Source organism: Suhomyces tanzawaensis (assembly GCF_001661415.1).
Source record: "Suhomyces tanzawaensis NRRL Y-17324 unplaced genomic scaffold CANTAscaffold_6, whole genome shotgun sequence".
NCBI classification, from domain to species: domain Eukaryota; kingdom Fungi; phylum Ascomycota; class Pichiomycetes; order Serinales; family Debaryomycetaceae; genus Suhomyces; species Suhomyces tanzawaensis.
The window spans coordinates 1,048,313-1,062,511 of record NW_017963641.1 but is presented as its reverse complement, the minus strand read 5'-3'; the positions used below and the strand labels follow the sequence as shown (position 1 = coordinate 1,062,511).

The 14,199-nt window shown below is 41.2% G+C and overlaps 7 protein-coding genes across 7 annotated transcripts; 3 read left to right on the top strand and 4 right to left on the bottom strand.

Annotated features, from left to right (window-relative positions):
• Positions 1–6: 6 nt before the first annotated feature.
• CANTADRAFT_7600 (uncharacterized protein) lies at positions 7–951 on the bottom strand (the record flags this gene model as incomplete). The annotated part of the gene is made up of 1 exon (XM_020211141.1): positions 7–951. The coding sequence occupies one exon, from the start codon at positions 949–951 to the stop codon at positions 7–9; it is 945 nt and encodes a 314-aa protein (XP_020063270.1).
• A 215-nt stretch (positions 952–1,166) lies between these two features.
• Positions 1,167–2,162, top strand: CANTADRAFT_54042 (uncharacterized protein; the record flags this gene model as incomplete). The annotated part of the gene is made up of 1 exon (XM_020210279.1): positions 1,167–2,162. A coding segment is annotated over one exon (996 nt), but the record flags the coding sequence as incomplete, so codon positions are not given.
• An 887-nt stretch (positions 2,163–3,049) lies between these two features.
• CANTADRAFT_54321 (FG-nucleoporin) lies at positions 3,050–4,297 on the bottom strand (the record flags this gene model as incomplete). The annotated part of the gene is made up of 1 exon (XM_020210313.1): positions 3,050–4,297. The coding sequence occupies one exon, from the start codon at positions 4,295–4,297 to the stop codon at positions 3,050–3,052; it is 1,248 nt and encodes a 415-aa protein (XP_020063268.1).
• Positions 4,298–4,599: 302 nt separating this feature from the next.
• RRP42 (exosome non-catalytic core subunit) lies at positions 4,600–5,469 on the top strand (the record flags this gene model as incomplete). The annotated part of the gene is made up of 1 exon (XM_020210372.1): positions 4,600–5,469. One exon carries the CDS (start codon positions 4,600–4,602, stop codon positions 5,467–5,469), a length of 870 nt encoding a protein of 289 aa, XP_020063267.1.
• Positions 5,470–5,711: 242 nt separating this feature from the next.
• Positions 5,712–9,869, bottom strand: CANTADRAFT_54915 (tRNA (guanosine(18)-2'-O)-methyltransferase; the record flags this gene model as incomplete). The annotated part of the gene is made up of 1 exon (XM_020210382.1): positions 5,712–9,869. One exon carries the CDS (start codon positions 9,867–9,869, stop codon positions 5,712–5,714), a length of 4,158 nt encoding a protein of 1,385 aa, XP_020063266.1.
• Positions 9,870–10,787: 918 nt separating this feature from the next.
• HRQ2 (Hrq2p) lies at positions 10,788–11,912 on the top strand (the record flags this gene model as incomplete). Its single annotated transcript, XM_020210441.1, has 1 exon — positions 10,788–11,912. The coding sequence occupies one exon, from the start codon at positions 10,788–10,790 to the stop codon at positions 11,910–11,912; it is 1,125 nt and encodes a 374-aa protein (XP_020063265.1).
• A 134-nt stretch (positions 11,913–12,046) lies between these two features.
• On the bottom strand, positions 12,047–14,023 carry CANTADRAFT_69755 (uncharacterized protein; the record flags this gene model as incomplete). Its single annotated transcript, XM_020211028.1, has 2 exons — positions 13,402–14,023; positions 12,047–13,347 (listed from the first exon to the last, which is right to left on the bottom strand). Exons 1-2 carry the CDS (start codon positions 13,979–13,981, stop codon positions 12,047–12,049), a joined length of 1,881 nt encoding a protein of 626 aa, XP_020063264.1. The 5' UTR covers positions 13,982–14,023.
• Positions 14,024–14,199: the final 176 nt, after the last annotated feature.

The window sequence follows — 14,199 nt, the reverse complement described above, 5'->3', positions numbered from 1 at the left end:
CGCAGCCTAGACCGCCCCATGGAGGTCTGCCACGAGCAGTTGGAGCCGTCTTTCCACGGTTTTGCGGGCCTCAGCCATCCTCCGCACCCGCACCACGAAGAGCACCATGGCTGCGTACCTGGCGAGCCTGGGGCGGCCTTCCCTAGCTGGGGGCCCGTTGTATCCCCGGATGAGCACCTCGGTGGTGGTGTCGGAAGCTGTCATCAATTTGGCGGTATCGTCATCAGTGCAGTCCACATGCACAACCTGCAGCGACCTCGTTAGGATCTTATTGACAGACTGCAAGGCCTCGTTTTTTGTGGTCATTTCCTGGAGCTGGCGTTTGTACATCACCACCTTGACAGATATTTTTTTGAGGGTGTGGTTCAAGCTGGCCTCGTTGGCGCGGTGGTCGCTGTTCTCGCGCTGGAGCCGGGCAACTAGCGACGTGTACTTGTCCTCGAGCTGGTGGTGGTCTCGACCCTGGTCCAATTTCACCTGCTCGAGCTCCTTCCTGAGCTGGCTCTCCTTGTGCCGGTACTCCTTGAACATGGTCGCCTCCTTCCGCTGAAACTCCTCGATCAACTCCTTGCGCTCGGCCGCCTGTAGACGCAACTGGTCCCTCAATCGAGCAATCACCTCCTGCTCAGGCGACAGTTCTGACTCGAGCGGATCGGTGTCGAATGACTCGTCTAGAGAGCGATCGCTGGCCACGTACGCTCGTACGTGGCTCTCCTGCTTGGTGCCTGGCAATTCGTACTGCTTCTTCTTAAGGTGCTCCACGTTCTCCTTGAGGCTCTGGAAGTACCGCTGGCGGTTCTCCTTGTCGTCGCTTCTGTGGTGATCCTGGCTCTGTGCTGGGCTCTTCCGTTCCTTGAGGTCTTCGTCCTCGTTGATCAACCGACTTAGCCTCTCTCGGAGCACTGAGTTCTTGTGTCGTACCCGAGCGATTGTATCATCTCCACTGGCCATGATGTGTGTGGATATCCGCCTGTATTCGCTGTGAGTGGTATGTATCGACGCGTGTTTGGACAAGTGAAGCTCGTGGATTGTATTCGTGCTCGCAGTACTTCTTCTTTGGTGGTGTTGACGTCCACTTCTTCTCTTCTCCAGGCTACTCTCTCTCAGATGAGCTTACGTAAAATACGCGCCTGTATCAACAAACAAATCACCTCATTACCACCACCATGTCTTCAAGGAGGATTGTCCGAAAGCAGCCCTTGCTTTCCAAGATCAAGTCGTTTCCGTTGGATTTCCTTCTTTACCTCAACGAAATTCGGTTGTCCATAGAATGGGACGATTATACGGGATCCTTGGCGTTCCCTATTGGAACCGGTCTTAGCATCACCACCTTGATCATCAAGAGCATCTTAAGCTACTACGAGTCCATTGATTCCAAGTCCAGAAACATCTTGTTCGATTCCGACCATCTCGAGTATCAGCGCATCAAATCATCGTTTCTCTCCAAAAGAATTCAACAAGCAACCCAGTATGAGGAGGTGCCCCTCACCACCTCCATCTTGTGGCTACTCAACATCGCGGGGTCCTTGATCCAGGTCATTATGCTTATGAACACATACTCAATAATTACGAAAAAGAAGAACTATGGATTGTTATACTGCCAAACAAAACCCAAATCGGCATCGGTCATCAAATCGTCCATAGAATCCATATCGTATGTGACCCAAGCATTCAAGTATATTCTCAGCTACTTGTTCAGCAAGGATGACGCTTCAGATATAACTGTGGAGATGGATGATGACCACAAACAAGATGATGAAATATGGCAATTGAATGTTTGGGACCCTTCCAAGTTTTCCTTGTATGTTTTCATTGGTTTGAACCCTATCAACTCATTGATTATCCACAATTTCAATCCTGCAAGCTCTTCACTCCTATACACAATTATGTTGAGTTTGTCGGTTTCTTTGACTATTTATTTCTTCATCGATAACTTTTATGACTTACTCAACGATAAACAGATTCTCTATCAAGAGATGTTCAACGAGTACAACAATAAGTTTGTGAAGCCCAAAACTTCCATTTTGAAAAAAGATGTGTTAATTGATGCTACACTCGGACCATTTGATTCATCTATTTTGACTGATATCAGGCCATATGCATTCAACAAGCTGAAATTGTGGGTTACTCATGATTTAAAGGGCAACCAAGTCGTTGACTATGGCGATGCTTATGACGAGTATCGCGACCAGAATGCTGGTCATTTTGTTGATTTCAACTTGATGAATGACTCGAATCAATTGTTGAATAGAATGAAAGTTGATTATGATGAATTACGTGTGAAAAACCAGGAATTGTGCAGGCAGCTTGCCCGATTAACTAAGAATGATGCATATTACCAGGAGTTTGATACTAGAGACAACTTCAAGTTGGATGATGATGACGAAGATGAGGATCAAGATGACAGTAATGATAATAGATGGTACACTTCTTCAACTCCATACAAAGGAAAGTCGAGCAATAGAGTTAAGGACAACAATGTCTATTACCAGTCTAACAGTGGGAGACAGGAAACTCCTACTTCATACAGGGGTGAATTACATGAACGAAGACCATCGTTAATCAGTAGGTCACCAAGTCCTTCAAAATTGATTGGAAGGTCACCTGCATTGTCACATACAAGTTTCAGTAGAGACAGATCACCAACTCACTCGAACTACAGGGAAAGATCGAACTCCCACACAAGTATAAATGGTTATCGGGAGAGATCCAATTCTTATGTTAGCCTTAGTGGAAGGTCACCTTCGCATAACAGTCTTGGCGGAAGATCCCCAAGTCCTATCCGTGTCATTCATTCACCTTCTGTTTCGAGAAGCAGGATTGAGTCATTCAGACCTACAAATCCAAATGGATTAGGCTTTCAGTCTAATTTGTTTAATGGTGCACCTACAAATGTGTTAAGGTCTCCTTCACCATCCAAATTCGCCTCTCAGTCTCAGTCACCTTTCAAGTCACCTTCACCAGTGAAACAACATCCACCTTCTCCAAAACGAACCTGGCGTTAGTTTTAATGTATACTAATAAGACATTCATTAGAATATTAATGTAATTACAACTCATGGAACCCAAAAACGTATTTAGAAATGGTTCCAAATATGCCTAGTGGCTTTTCATTTGAGCTACCATTGGATTTGACTTGCTCTCCTTCCGATTTCAAAAAGAACTGCGATCCATCTTTTATGTCCAACCTACTAGTGTAAGATGTATTGTTTGAAACAGTGTTGGCAGGAGTTTGAGCGCTGCCCGGGGAGATGGACCCATTATTTATTTCATTTCTTGTGGTATTCAAATCATTCAAAGTAATGTTTCCACCACCAATATCCTCACTATCCACTAAAGTTCTCTTTTGTAATTTCTCGATGGAGTGTTTACTGTATGGAATTACCCCAAGTAAAATTCCGTTGAAAACACTTCCGTTATCTTGTAAGGCTTCAAGGGCCGATCCGGGGTTATCGTAGGTGACCTTAATCCAGTTCTTGCCGCTGAAAATGGGTACAATTGTGTTTCTTTGAGGATTCTTGGTTGACACTAATGTGTATCTCTTTTGATGAGAATCAAAGTCCTCTAAAACATCTCCAAACTCCTTGAAGTGTTGGATGACTTGAGGGGCCAATGATTCGGGGTATCCAAAAATCAAAACAGCCGATTCGTTGTTCGTCAATGGGTTGATGGATTTGCGTCTTTCTTGAGCCGCTGTGGCATTGTTGGACGATTCCGAGTCGTCTTGTCTATTGAAAACGTTGGCAAAATCCTTTGGGTCTTTGTTAATAAATGAATCTATTTGTTGAGCTGGCTTGTTTAACGATACGAGAATTTCATCGTTTAGATCATAAATGGATCTTGATGGAGGCAAATCGTCACCTGCAGTTCCAAAGTCTTCGTAGGTCTCATTAATAGTGTCATCAAATCTGGTGGTATCGTTTAGCCCAGTGGTATCAAAAAGAGTACCAACTCTGCTGTTGCGATCCACAATAGAACCTTGACTGATGGCCTTTCTTTGTTGACTCCCGAAAGACATAATATTGAATTGGTCCTTTGATGCTATAGTTACTTGCCCGGAGTCCTTGGAGGAGAAAGACCCCGAGGCTACTCTTCGTCCCCCAGCACCTGCACTTTTACTTGACTTATTGGTTACAGAGGAGTTGATGTGGAAACCAGTTTTCTTTTTGGGTACTAAATGATTTGGGATAGTACGCTTCTTTTGATTTTGGAACCATTCAGGCTGGTTATTGGCAACCAATGCTTGGTCATTGGAAGCAGGGCCTGTTATGGCTGATTGAGTGAACAAAGTAGACATGATTGTTGTTATAGCTAGGAACAGATTTGAGAAAAAACATCAATAGGCTGTCACGTGAAACATCACACGTGCCAGCCAGCCGTCACTGCAAATGATTCCTAGGGTCTTGTATCTCTAGGAAATCCAAGAAGCTTTATCTGCCCAGCCCTTCGAGGGTCAATAGCTGCGTCGAGAAGTTCGGGTTTTAGTTTCATTTGGTATCCCATCTCGACCCCATCCCATCACCAATTATCTCTTTTTTATCTGCAGTATTTCAGTACGAAAAATCATTTTCATTAGTTATACTGTACCACCAGCTAGCCATGATTTTGTCACCCGCCGAACGGTCCTATCTCTACGACTCCCTCATCCAAAAACCAACCATCAGACCCGATTCTCGGGCGGAGCATCAAATGAGGCCCTTGGAGGCAAAAACTTCTTTTCTTCCTGGGTCTAATGGATCTGCTAGAATTAGATTAATGGATGGAAGTGAATGCATTGTGAGCGTAAAGGCCAAGGTAGTTGTCGCAGCCAAGGAAGCAAACCTTATTGAATGCGACGTTGATGTGGTAGGATTCCGTGATAATTCGAATTTCGTTTCCAACTTGAAGTTTAACTTGACCAATCTCTTGCAACAAAACTTTCCTAGTGATTACTTAAGATTAACATCCAAATATTCATTCAAACTTTTCATCGATTGCATTGTCATAAGTCACTCATCATACCCATTAACCTTAATATCATTAACTTCTTATTTGGCTCTCAAAACTACCAAGTTACCATTGTTGGTGAGTGAAACCAATGACGAAGAAATTGCAGAGTTACCAACTTTTTCAGACGACTGGGATAATGCCAAGCCTATTGCAGACTACTTCAAAGGGAAAGGTAAGGAATTCCAACCACCAATTTTCATAACTTTAGGTTACGTTGGAAGCAATTTAATCTTTGATCCTTCAGTTGAAGAAGAACAAGTTTTGGAAAACGGCTTGATCGTCACATTTTACAATAACAAGGTCATCACACCAATAGCCAACATGAACTTGGCTGTCAATTCCAATAACTCCAACTTCAAGGGATTAAACCAAACTGCCATCATCAAAAGTATTCAAATGGGAAACAAGTTTGGAGGTGCTATAATTAGAGCTTTAGATGCTTTGATAGAGCAAGATGATGATAATGATGCTATATTTTGATAGAAATGTACAATAGGACAAGAACTGGTTAGACGCTTGGTCAAGTGTTCATTGTAAGCTGTATTGAGTGGTGCACTATTTGGGTGATGTTTACTCAAGAGAGTCCCAGTAAATACTAAATACTGATAGATTTGGCACTTGTAGCTGCGTCTGTTATTTCCATGATAGCATACAGAAATTTCGTTTCGATCGAAGTCTTTTACATAGTGTAAACTCGTTAATACTATTCTATTTACGATCCCCTAACAATGCTGACTGGAGTATGCATGAACAATAATGGCAGTGGCAGTTTGGATATTCATTGATCTGATAACACCAACCTGTTTGATCTCAACACACATGTCAAGCTCAGATAACAAATCACCAGGAACACCTTCCTTCTCTCTTCCCAACAAAATCAAAGACTTCTTTGGGAATTTCAATTCGCTATTCAATTCAACCGACTTATCAGTTTGTTCCAAGCCAATTAATGTGTAGCCCTCCCTCTTTTTCTCTTTTAAGAAGTTCTTGATCTCTTCGACCTTAACTTCGATCATTGGCATCCATTGATCAGCAGTAACAGCAACACTCTTGAATTGTTGTTGTGTTTTAGCATTGAGATCATTTAAAGTCAACAAACCTGCTCCTAATACGTCCGATAATCTGCAGATACCTCCCAAATTTGGAAGTTTATTCACTAAAGAAGAAACCACAATAAGGTCACTTCTAACGATATCGCTTCCCCTAGCGGTAACATCAACGTCCATTATAGTATTCCATGCACCACTCTTTGTCTGTAATGGAGATTGGGCCGAGCTTTCTGGAACTTTTGTGGCTCTCTTTTGAACCTTGCGCTCTTTTACCCAGAGATCCTTCAAATCTTCTCCAACTGGATGGTTCAAGAACGCAATTTGTTCTGGAGTCAAGTACTCGAGATAAACTTCTCTTGGAATAAATTCTATTTCTTCTCTGTCACTAATTCTCATAAGAACACCACCACTGATACCAACCAATGTCATATCCTTTTTGATATCCCATAAGAGAGCATCCCCACTTCTATACTGTCCAAATGAATCAGATTTCAAAGCCGATTTGTGCATATTTTCCAACATTTCTGAAATATGGGAATTTAACTTGATGCCCCTAACTTTGATTCCTTCGAAAATAGACAAAAGCAACGACAAAGAAAAGTGTCTAGTCGATGCTTTGTTCGAGGTTGCACCTGGGATGATTATGGTTAAGAACTTCGAAATAAAGTCCGATTCTTGTGATGAGCTTAAGTGTTGGATCATCAAAACTAATGTTCTCTCGTAGGATGTTATCACTGTTGGTTTTAAAGTGATCATTTCATTGGATAATGAGTCGAAGATGTATTTGGTGTACTTTTCGTTGCTCAACAATTTGTAGGAGACAATCCATTCGACGTACAGTCTTGCCAAAGGACTTGGATCAGTCTCCAACAACTTGATGAATGATTCCATATAATCATCAAAATCGACGACATCAATGATACTGATAATAATAGAGAGTAATTGAATTCTTGTCCACTCCTCCAACCCATCTGTTGATTTGTTCACTTGCAAGAAGTAAAATTCTCTTTCGTTGTCAATTATAAATTGCATGATTTGATTGGCAAATTTGGTAGATTTAATTGAACTCAAAATTGTCAAAATCCAAACCTTAGAGCTTACCTCATCCGGACCGTAAATAGACTGGTATAAATGAGACTCAGATGAGGATATTTCTTCATCGAAAAATGTACCAATAATCTTTTCCAATTTAAAAACATTACTTCTTAATTGGAACAATATTAATGATCTTACTAGAATCTCAGGTAACCATGATGCCGATTCAAAGTACTGGTTGTGGTTGACTTGGAAGAAAGATAAGGCTTTTGCTAAGCTAGGAAGCAAACTTCTCCTACCTTGGGAGTTCTCAATGATTGATAAGCCAACATGGGTTAAACGATCACAGACCTTCTCACTGGATGTTGTAGATGATAAAAGTTTGCTATGATACAAGGTGTTGATAAAAAGAACATGCAAGTCTTTCTGATTCAATTGCAATCTGGAGGAGTCTAAGTTATCCCACATTGCTGCCAAAAACTCTGCTATTTGCTCATATTCATCATTTGAAACTTCACAGTTTATAATATAATTCTGCATAATCTTCACCATCGCCATGTTGGATCTGTAATCAGAGGAGTTGGCATTAACCAAGTCCAAAACCTGAATTATTGACACTTGATCGAAGAGTCCATAATTGGAGCAAGTTTCAAGCAAAGTAAAGAACTCGCCATAAATTTCATCTTTTATTTTGTAAAAATTCTTGACCGTTTTGGTTAACTCGAGAGTATTTGACAACATTGACTTATGCAAATCGAGAATAGTTGTGTACGAGTCAAAGAATTGTTGGAACCGAACCAACTTATTGAACAATCTAAACTTCTTAACCGCAACCGTTAAGGTATGATAGTTATCCAGTTGAAGTTCATCTTCAATTGTCTTCCACAATTTTTTCAAGGGATCAGCTTGAATGACTGAATTTGAGTTGAACTGGACTCTTGACAATGATGATATGATTTCCTCATTTTGGATCAATAAATCACTATTAATGAGTTCAGAGCAAGCTTCAAGAATTCTATCATCTTGTAAAAATGTTAAATTCAAGCCCGATTCTAAAATTTTGACGAGGAAGTATTTAGATTCAGTCAAGATATAAGGAATCAATTGATCATCATCAATAAATGGTAATAAAAACACCTTGGAATCATCTGATTCCTGTCTTTTTAAGGATTCGAACAAATTAGTGGAACCAGAAAAGTAATTTTTAATATCCTTTAAATTATCATTAACCAATTTATAGCCATTTAACTTTACAAACTTGTCTAAAGTTTCGATAAATTGAGTTTCAGATAATTCGAAATGAAGTAAAATTTGAAGGTTAAGGGTTTGACATGCGGTTTCAAAGAGATCACCTTCGGATGTATTTTCAAATAACTTCAAGAGAATCTTGTCGTGAACTCCAAATTTTAATACTTGCTTATCACCAAGACCCTTCACAATACCACGTGTGACATATATTCTTGCAGGATCAAAAGATTCTTTCAAGTTCTCCAAAACTTTCATAATCGAACCAAGTACTAATTCATATTCATCATTTGTACGCAAATTAGAAACCAAGCTTGCAATGAAGTTAGACAATCTATCACCAAACTCACACTTACTGAATCCATCAACATTTCTGACAATAAAGAGATGAGCGGACATAGCATATGGCAAATAGATCTGTTCCAAGAATGGAAGTCCATACTTCATCAAGTAGAGGTGCTCCGGAGGTATAGATAACAATAGATTCAAAGAAAATTTCTTTACTGAATCCATGGTGGCCTTGAATCCTGTCGATAATAAACAAAATCCCCAGGATGGATGGATCAAGGAGTTGGAAGAAATTAATCCAATGATATCATTCGATCCAGCAACTGCTTGATGCAAGGAGGTATCAACTCCCATAACTTCAAAAAGAGTAGTATATCTTGACCACTCTTCAAGGTGAATTGACGATTCTGAAGTATTCCAAGTGATGTAATCATTAGAAATGTCAAACTTGATACTCTGAACTGATAATTGCAAGATTGATAAGCAGAATTTACGATGCTCGTGGGAAACGCTTGAAAGACCGTTCTGCAATACTCCCCAATAATTGCTCTTCAGGGCAACTTCTTCGAAAGTTTTGTCTGCAACAAAGTTGGGGCTGTTCAAATAACGTAACCATAATATGAAACCATTGCTTTTATGCGATTTCACTCCAGTTGCTTCCAAGGTAAAAATGATCTCCCAAATCTTGAACGATCCAATACTATTTGTGATATCATCAATTCTCCAACGCAATAATTGGGTCATGAGAGAGTTTATGGTTTCATCATTGATACCAAGAAACATTAAAATAACTGGATCCAAAATTTCCATATTCTTTTCGGTAATGGTCAACAAATATTCCAAGAATTGAAACAAGGAAATAACCTCCTGGTTGGAAATTTCGATGGAGTCATCTCTGTCTATCTGGATCTCCAAAATGCTAGAGAATTCGGGGATGAACCAGTTTATATTTTGACTTATGTATTGGTGTAAAGACTTGGAAATTTTAGATAAGATATCTTGGCGTAACCTTGGAACTTTCTGGATATATTTGGCAGCATACTCATACTTCGAGGATTCTGAGCTGTAAATAGCGTCTGTGAAATATTCTAAAATCGCTGAGTGTATCTCGTGATGATCGTTCAAATCCACCACGTCCAACAAGTCGTACAAAGCTTGAACATGTTCGATATCTTCGGATAATTTCTGGGACAAATCAGTGGCCAATTGTACCTGGACCTCTGATCCAAGATACTTGGTAAGGTACGAGATGGAGATAGACATGCTGGAGATGGAGAGATGGGCTCGAATTTTTTCAATCCATTGCACGGCACGTGACACTTTTTGCAGCTAGCCTGGGTGAGACAGGGCTTGACAGGAACACCACTTGCGCTTTCGGAAGCATGAATAGAGAGGACAGTAGTGAAATAGTATATTGAGGGCAAAGAAGGAACCAGCACAACTTTGAAATGCTTTAAAGCTTAATATTTCAATTTTTTTCCGAAAGTTGAAGAATTGTGAGAGTGCAAAGGTTGAGCAAGAATCACTCAGCTCTTTGTCTGTTCAACTCCACAACAAACACAGGACCAGAGTGTCCATTGAATTGATTTAAGATCTCCCACTGACCCCATCCATAGATATGCCATTAAAATCGAAAAATTCCAAATGCAACTAATGCCTTGTGTGAGAGTCCTACAGTTGTTTAATATCACCACCTCTCTCATCTAGACAAGATGGATCTAAGTCCGACTACTTGACCAGACAGAACCAGTCGTGGCTACCTTTGCGTTACCCCACGACTAGGGTCGCGAGACCCTGGCTTATTCTCTGCAGCCTGGTTGGGCGAGCCGGAGCGATAACGGCTGCGATCAGTTACACAAACACAAGGAGGCCATTCCAGCCAGATCAATTCCACAATCCACCACTGAGGGAGTCCAACAGCAGAGATACAAGGTGACCTCCGTACCCACAATCCCCACTACCGCGTGCCAGCAGTGCCACCGGTCCCGCACTTTGCCCATAGTCCCCACTAATTGCGGGTCTGGGGTTCCTGTTCCCGCGCATTTCCAGAAAAGTCCTATTCCGCTCGCTTCTATTAACCCAAGAGATTCATCATGAACGCTTCTGACTCATTTCCTACCACTGCTCTTTCTGAGTGATATGGCCATTCCAGATGTATTCGACTTTAACCCAAAGGACCTCATGATATGGGCCATCCCCTTACTCGTGGTCCTTCTCGTGCTCAAGGTCGCCAGAGGCCACGAGAAGCCAGCCAAGAAACGCTTCTACGATAAGAAGGAGTACTCGCCACCAAAAATCCAGGCAGTCTCCAGCGACTTTGACTGGCAGTCCCAGGAGCCTCTCAAGTCCTATCCGTTCAAAAATGCTGCCTATAAGTTGACAATGGGGATCAAGTCTTTGGACGTACAAGACTGGTTATTGGTTGAAAACTCCTACAAGAAAGTCACTGCAGTGAAGTCTAAGATTATCAACAACTCCCACCCTGCCTACCCGGCAGAGAAGGACCTCAGATCCAATACACTCTTACACACGGACGAGGCGTTTCCTGCCATCAAAGAGTTTTACTCCGTCGCTACCAGCTACATGTGTGACAAGTACCCCATGTACTTTGTGAGAGAAGGCGACATGATTCACAACAAAATAAACAATATTTACGTTCCAAGCACTTGTTCAAATGACGTCAAGGATGCCCCCAAGTATTTGGAATATTTGACCCAGATTATCGAGGAGGATTTCATTATTCTTCTTAAAGACCCAAGTAAAGAAGACGAAAAAGATGGTACCGAATATTTCTTCAAGGCAGGAGTGTTTGCTTTTGCCGCAGGCTTTAATCCAAGGGATAGATTCAACGCTCCTCTTTCTTTTGTTCATCATCCAATCCCCGGGTATGAAGAAAAGTTGAAGCTTTCCATGAATCGTTTCTTCAATAGAATAGTACCTGGACAATTTGTTACCCGAAGCAACTTCTCAGTTCAAACCCACGATAAATATTATGTTGATGACTCCAACAAGGGCCACAACCTTCCCAAGGATCATGTACAAGTGGCATTGGATTATGATAGCTTGGATTTTGACAACCAGGTGCACTACAGAAGCGAAAGACAAGTATTAACCAAATTGCCCGAATCAGGAGCAGTTGTATTCACCATCAGAACCTATTTACATCCAATGAGTAGGATCAAAAGTGAGGGTCCAGAAGTTTGTGAGAGATTGGTTGGTGCCATCGAGGGGTTCCCTCCCGATATTGTCACTTACAAGAGGGCAGGCGAATGGGGCCCTCCTTTGATTAAATATTTGAGGAGTTAGTCGACGTTAACGATCTGCTTCTGATTCACATTAAGTAGATGTAGAACGAACAGAAATGCATATGTGACTTTTTTTGAGCGTGAAGCTATTACGAATCAGGGTTCGATTTGTCCAAGCGATATCCCATAGTCTCGTCATAATTTCATTACTTCCTCTTTCACTTCTTCCCAAATATCGATGTTTTTCTTGGCCCAGCCAATTAAAAATCCGTTATAGGAAAGCAAGATCTCATAGATCATCTTCAACTGTTTTGAGTGGAAAAGTTTGAAGTTCTTGTTTAACTCATCGGCGATGTAGGAAATGTCCTCAAGCATGATGTTCTGACATTTTTCCAAAGTCTTGATCTTTGTTTGAAGTGAGGTTATCTTTTGTTTCCGGGTTTGTTCAGGGTTCTGATCAATAATATCTGAAACATATTGTGTGATTTTCTTTATGCTGGGAAAAAGTTTAAACTTGGATTTAGAATTAGTGGATGCTAGTGGTTGAGTTTGGACAGGGGTCTTGGCACCGAGATCGTATTTAGTATTCTTAACTACCGGATTCAGTCCACTCTCAACTCTTGCAGCCTCATCCTCTAAACGAAGTAGTTCTTCCAAATCTTTTCTTTTAACTTTCAAATCAGTATCGAGTAGCAGCTGTTGTCTTAATTTCTTCACTTGATACTTTTGAATAAACTCCAAAATAGCACTGAACTGTACAGCTTCACCTAATGGCTCCGAGAATTTAGTTTCCAAGTCCCCGATTAGAACATTTATGGTGATATAAGAGCGGTCAAAGACTTGTCCTATCTTATCAAAAATGATATTCAATTTTGGTTCATCATCGGATAATTTACCTTTGACATCTCGAGCGGAATCAGTTAGAACCAAGGAAAAAGAATTGAAAATAGTTCCTAACTCTGTATAGTCATTAGACAACCCTATGAAATTCTCCATTATCTTTTTATTGATAGAGTCCAACGATGAAGTATTCAATATGTAATCTGAGTCAGGGGAACCTTCAGGAATTTGTGCGCTGGTACTTGGCTCAGAAGAAGATTCATTGTTCGAACTTGTGGTGATTCCGTTGTTTAAAATTTTATTTGTCTTCTCCTTCAACTTTTTTCTATTATCTTTCAAGAAACCCATGTGACCCGTTGAAGGATTGGGTAAATTTGCATATATTGGATCAGTTCTCAAACCATTTTCTGGATTCAGTTGATAAATAGATTTGGGTAATTGATTGGAGATTAAACTTATTTCATCGGACCAGTTTGAATTGGGATCCAAGAACTTTGCAAAGAATTCCAAATTACGAATCTGGTTAATCTCCAAGCAATTATTAAGGAAGTTTGCCAATAATCTTTTGCGGTGCTCAATTAATCGGTTTTTGTTAAGATGTGTTGAGTTGATGTAGGGGTAATTGGACGAGTTAATGTTATGATTTGCAAGAGAGCCTCCTGTAGTGCTACTTCCGTTAACCACATTTGCCACCACTCCCACTCCACCACTGCCTGCGTTTCCATTACTTTGCGTTAAATGAGTTTGTAAGGGCGAGTGTCCGAATCCGTTCAATACCTTAAAGTTCACGTAATTCTTTGGTGGAATGGGTGGTATTACTACAAGAGGGAAAATCTTCGTGAGTACCTCTCGTAAACTTTCGAAGTCACTATATCTTCGCCTGGTCAAAATCTCCTCGCTTGAGTCCTTTTGATTGATAAGCTTGATGGTATACACCACATACTTCTTCAGAGAATTGTTCATGCCTTCATTCGAGTTGCCAGCCTCTGTAATTTGGATCTTAACCACTCCATTGGACTTGAGTAGCTTGCTAACTCTGCTCTCGAAATTGATTTGGCTGGTAGGATACTTGTCTTTGCTGCTTGACTTTTGGTCAGCTTTGGAGTTAGTGGTGTAGAGAAGAACTGAGTCATCGTCATCATCAGGGTCACTGTTGGGGTCGGGGGACTTTGTAGGGCCGAGGTTATGCTGGCTCATCAAACTGGCGATCCCTTGATTTCCAAATGGACTATTATCCTCGTCATTGAAGGTTGGATCAGGGTTTGCTTGCTCAATTGGTGGGCTTGACATGGTCGGGGCGTGATTGATATCAGGGGTGATGCTGATAAGCGGAGTTTATGTCATGTGGGAATGCACGTGACATGATGTCGCGTGCGCAACTCTGGAGTAGGGCCCAGGCAGAGTTGTGGTGGCGTTGGCGGATCCGAGCTAAGAACCACTGAAGCTAGCTTGGGATGTGTAGTTAGCATACACACCACCGCGATAGACTAGCTTGATTGCAAATAGGC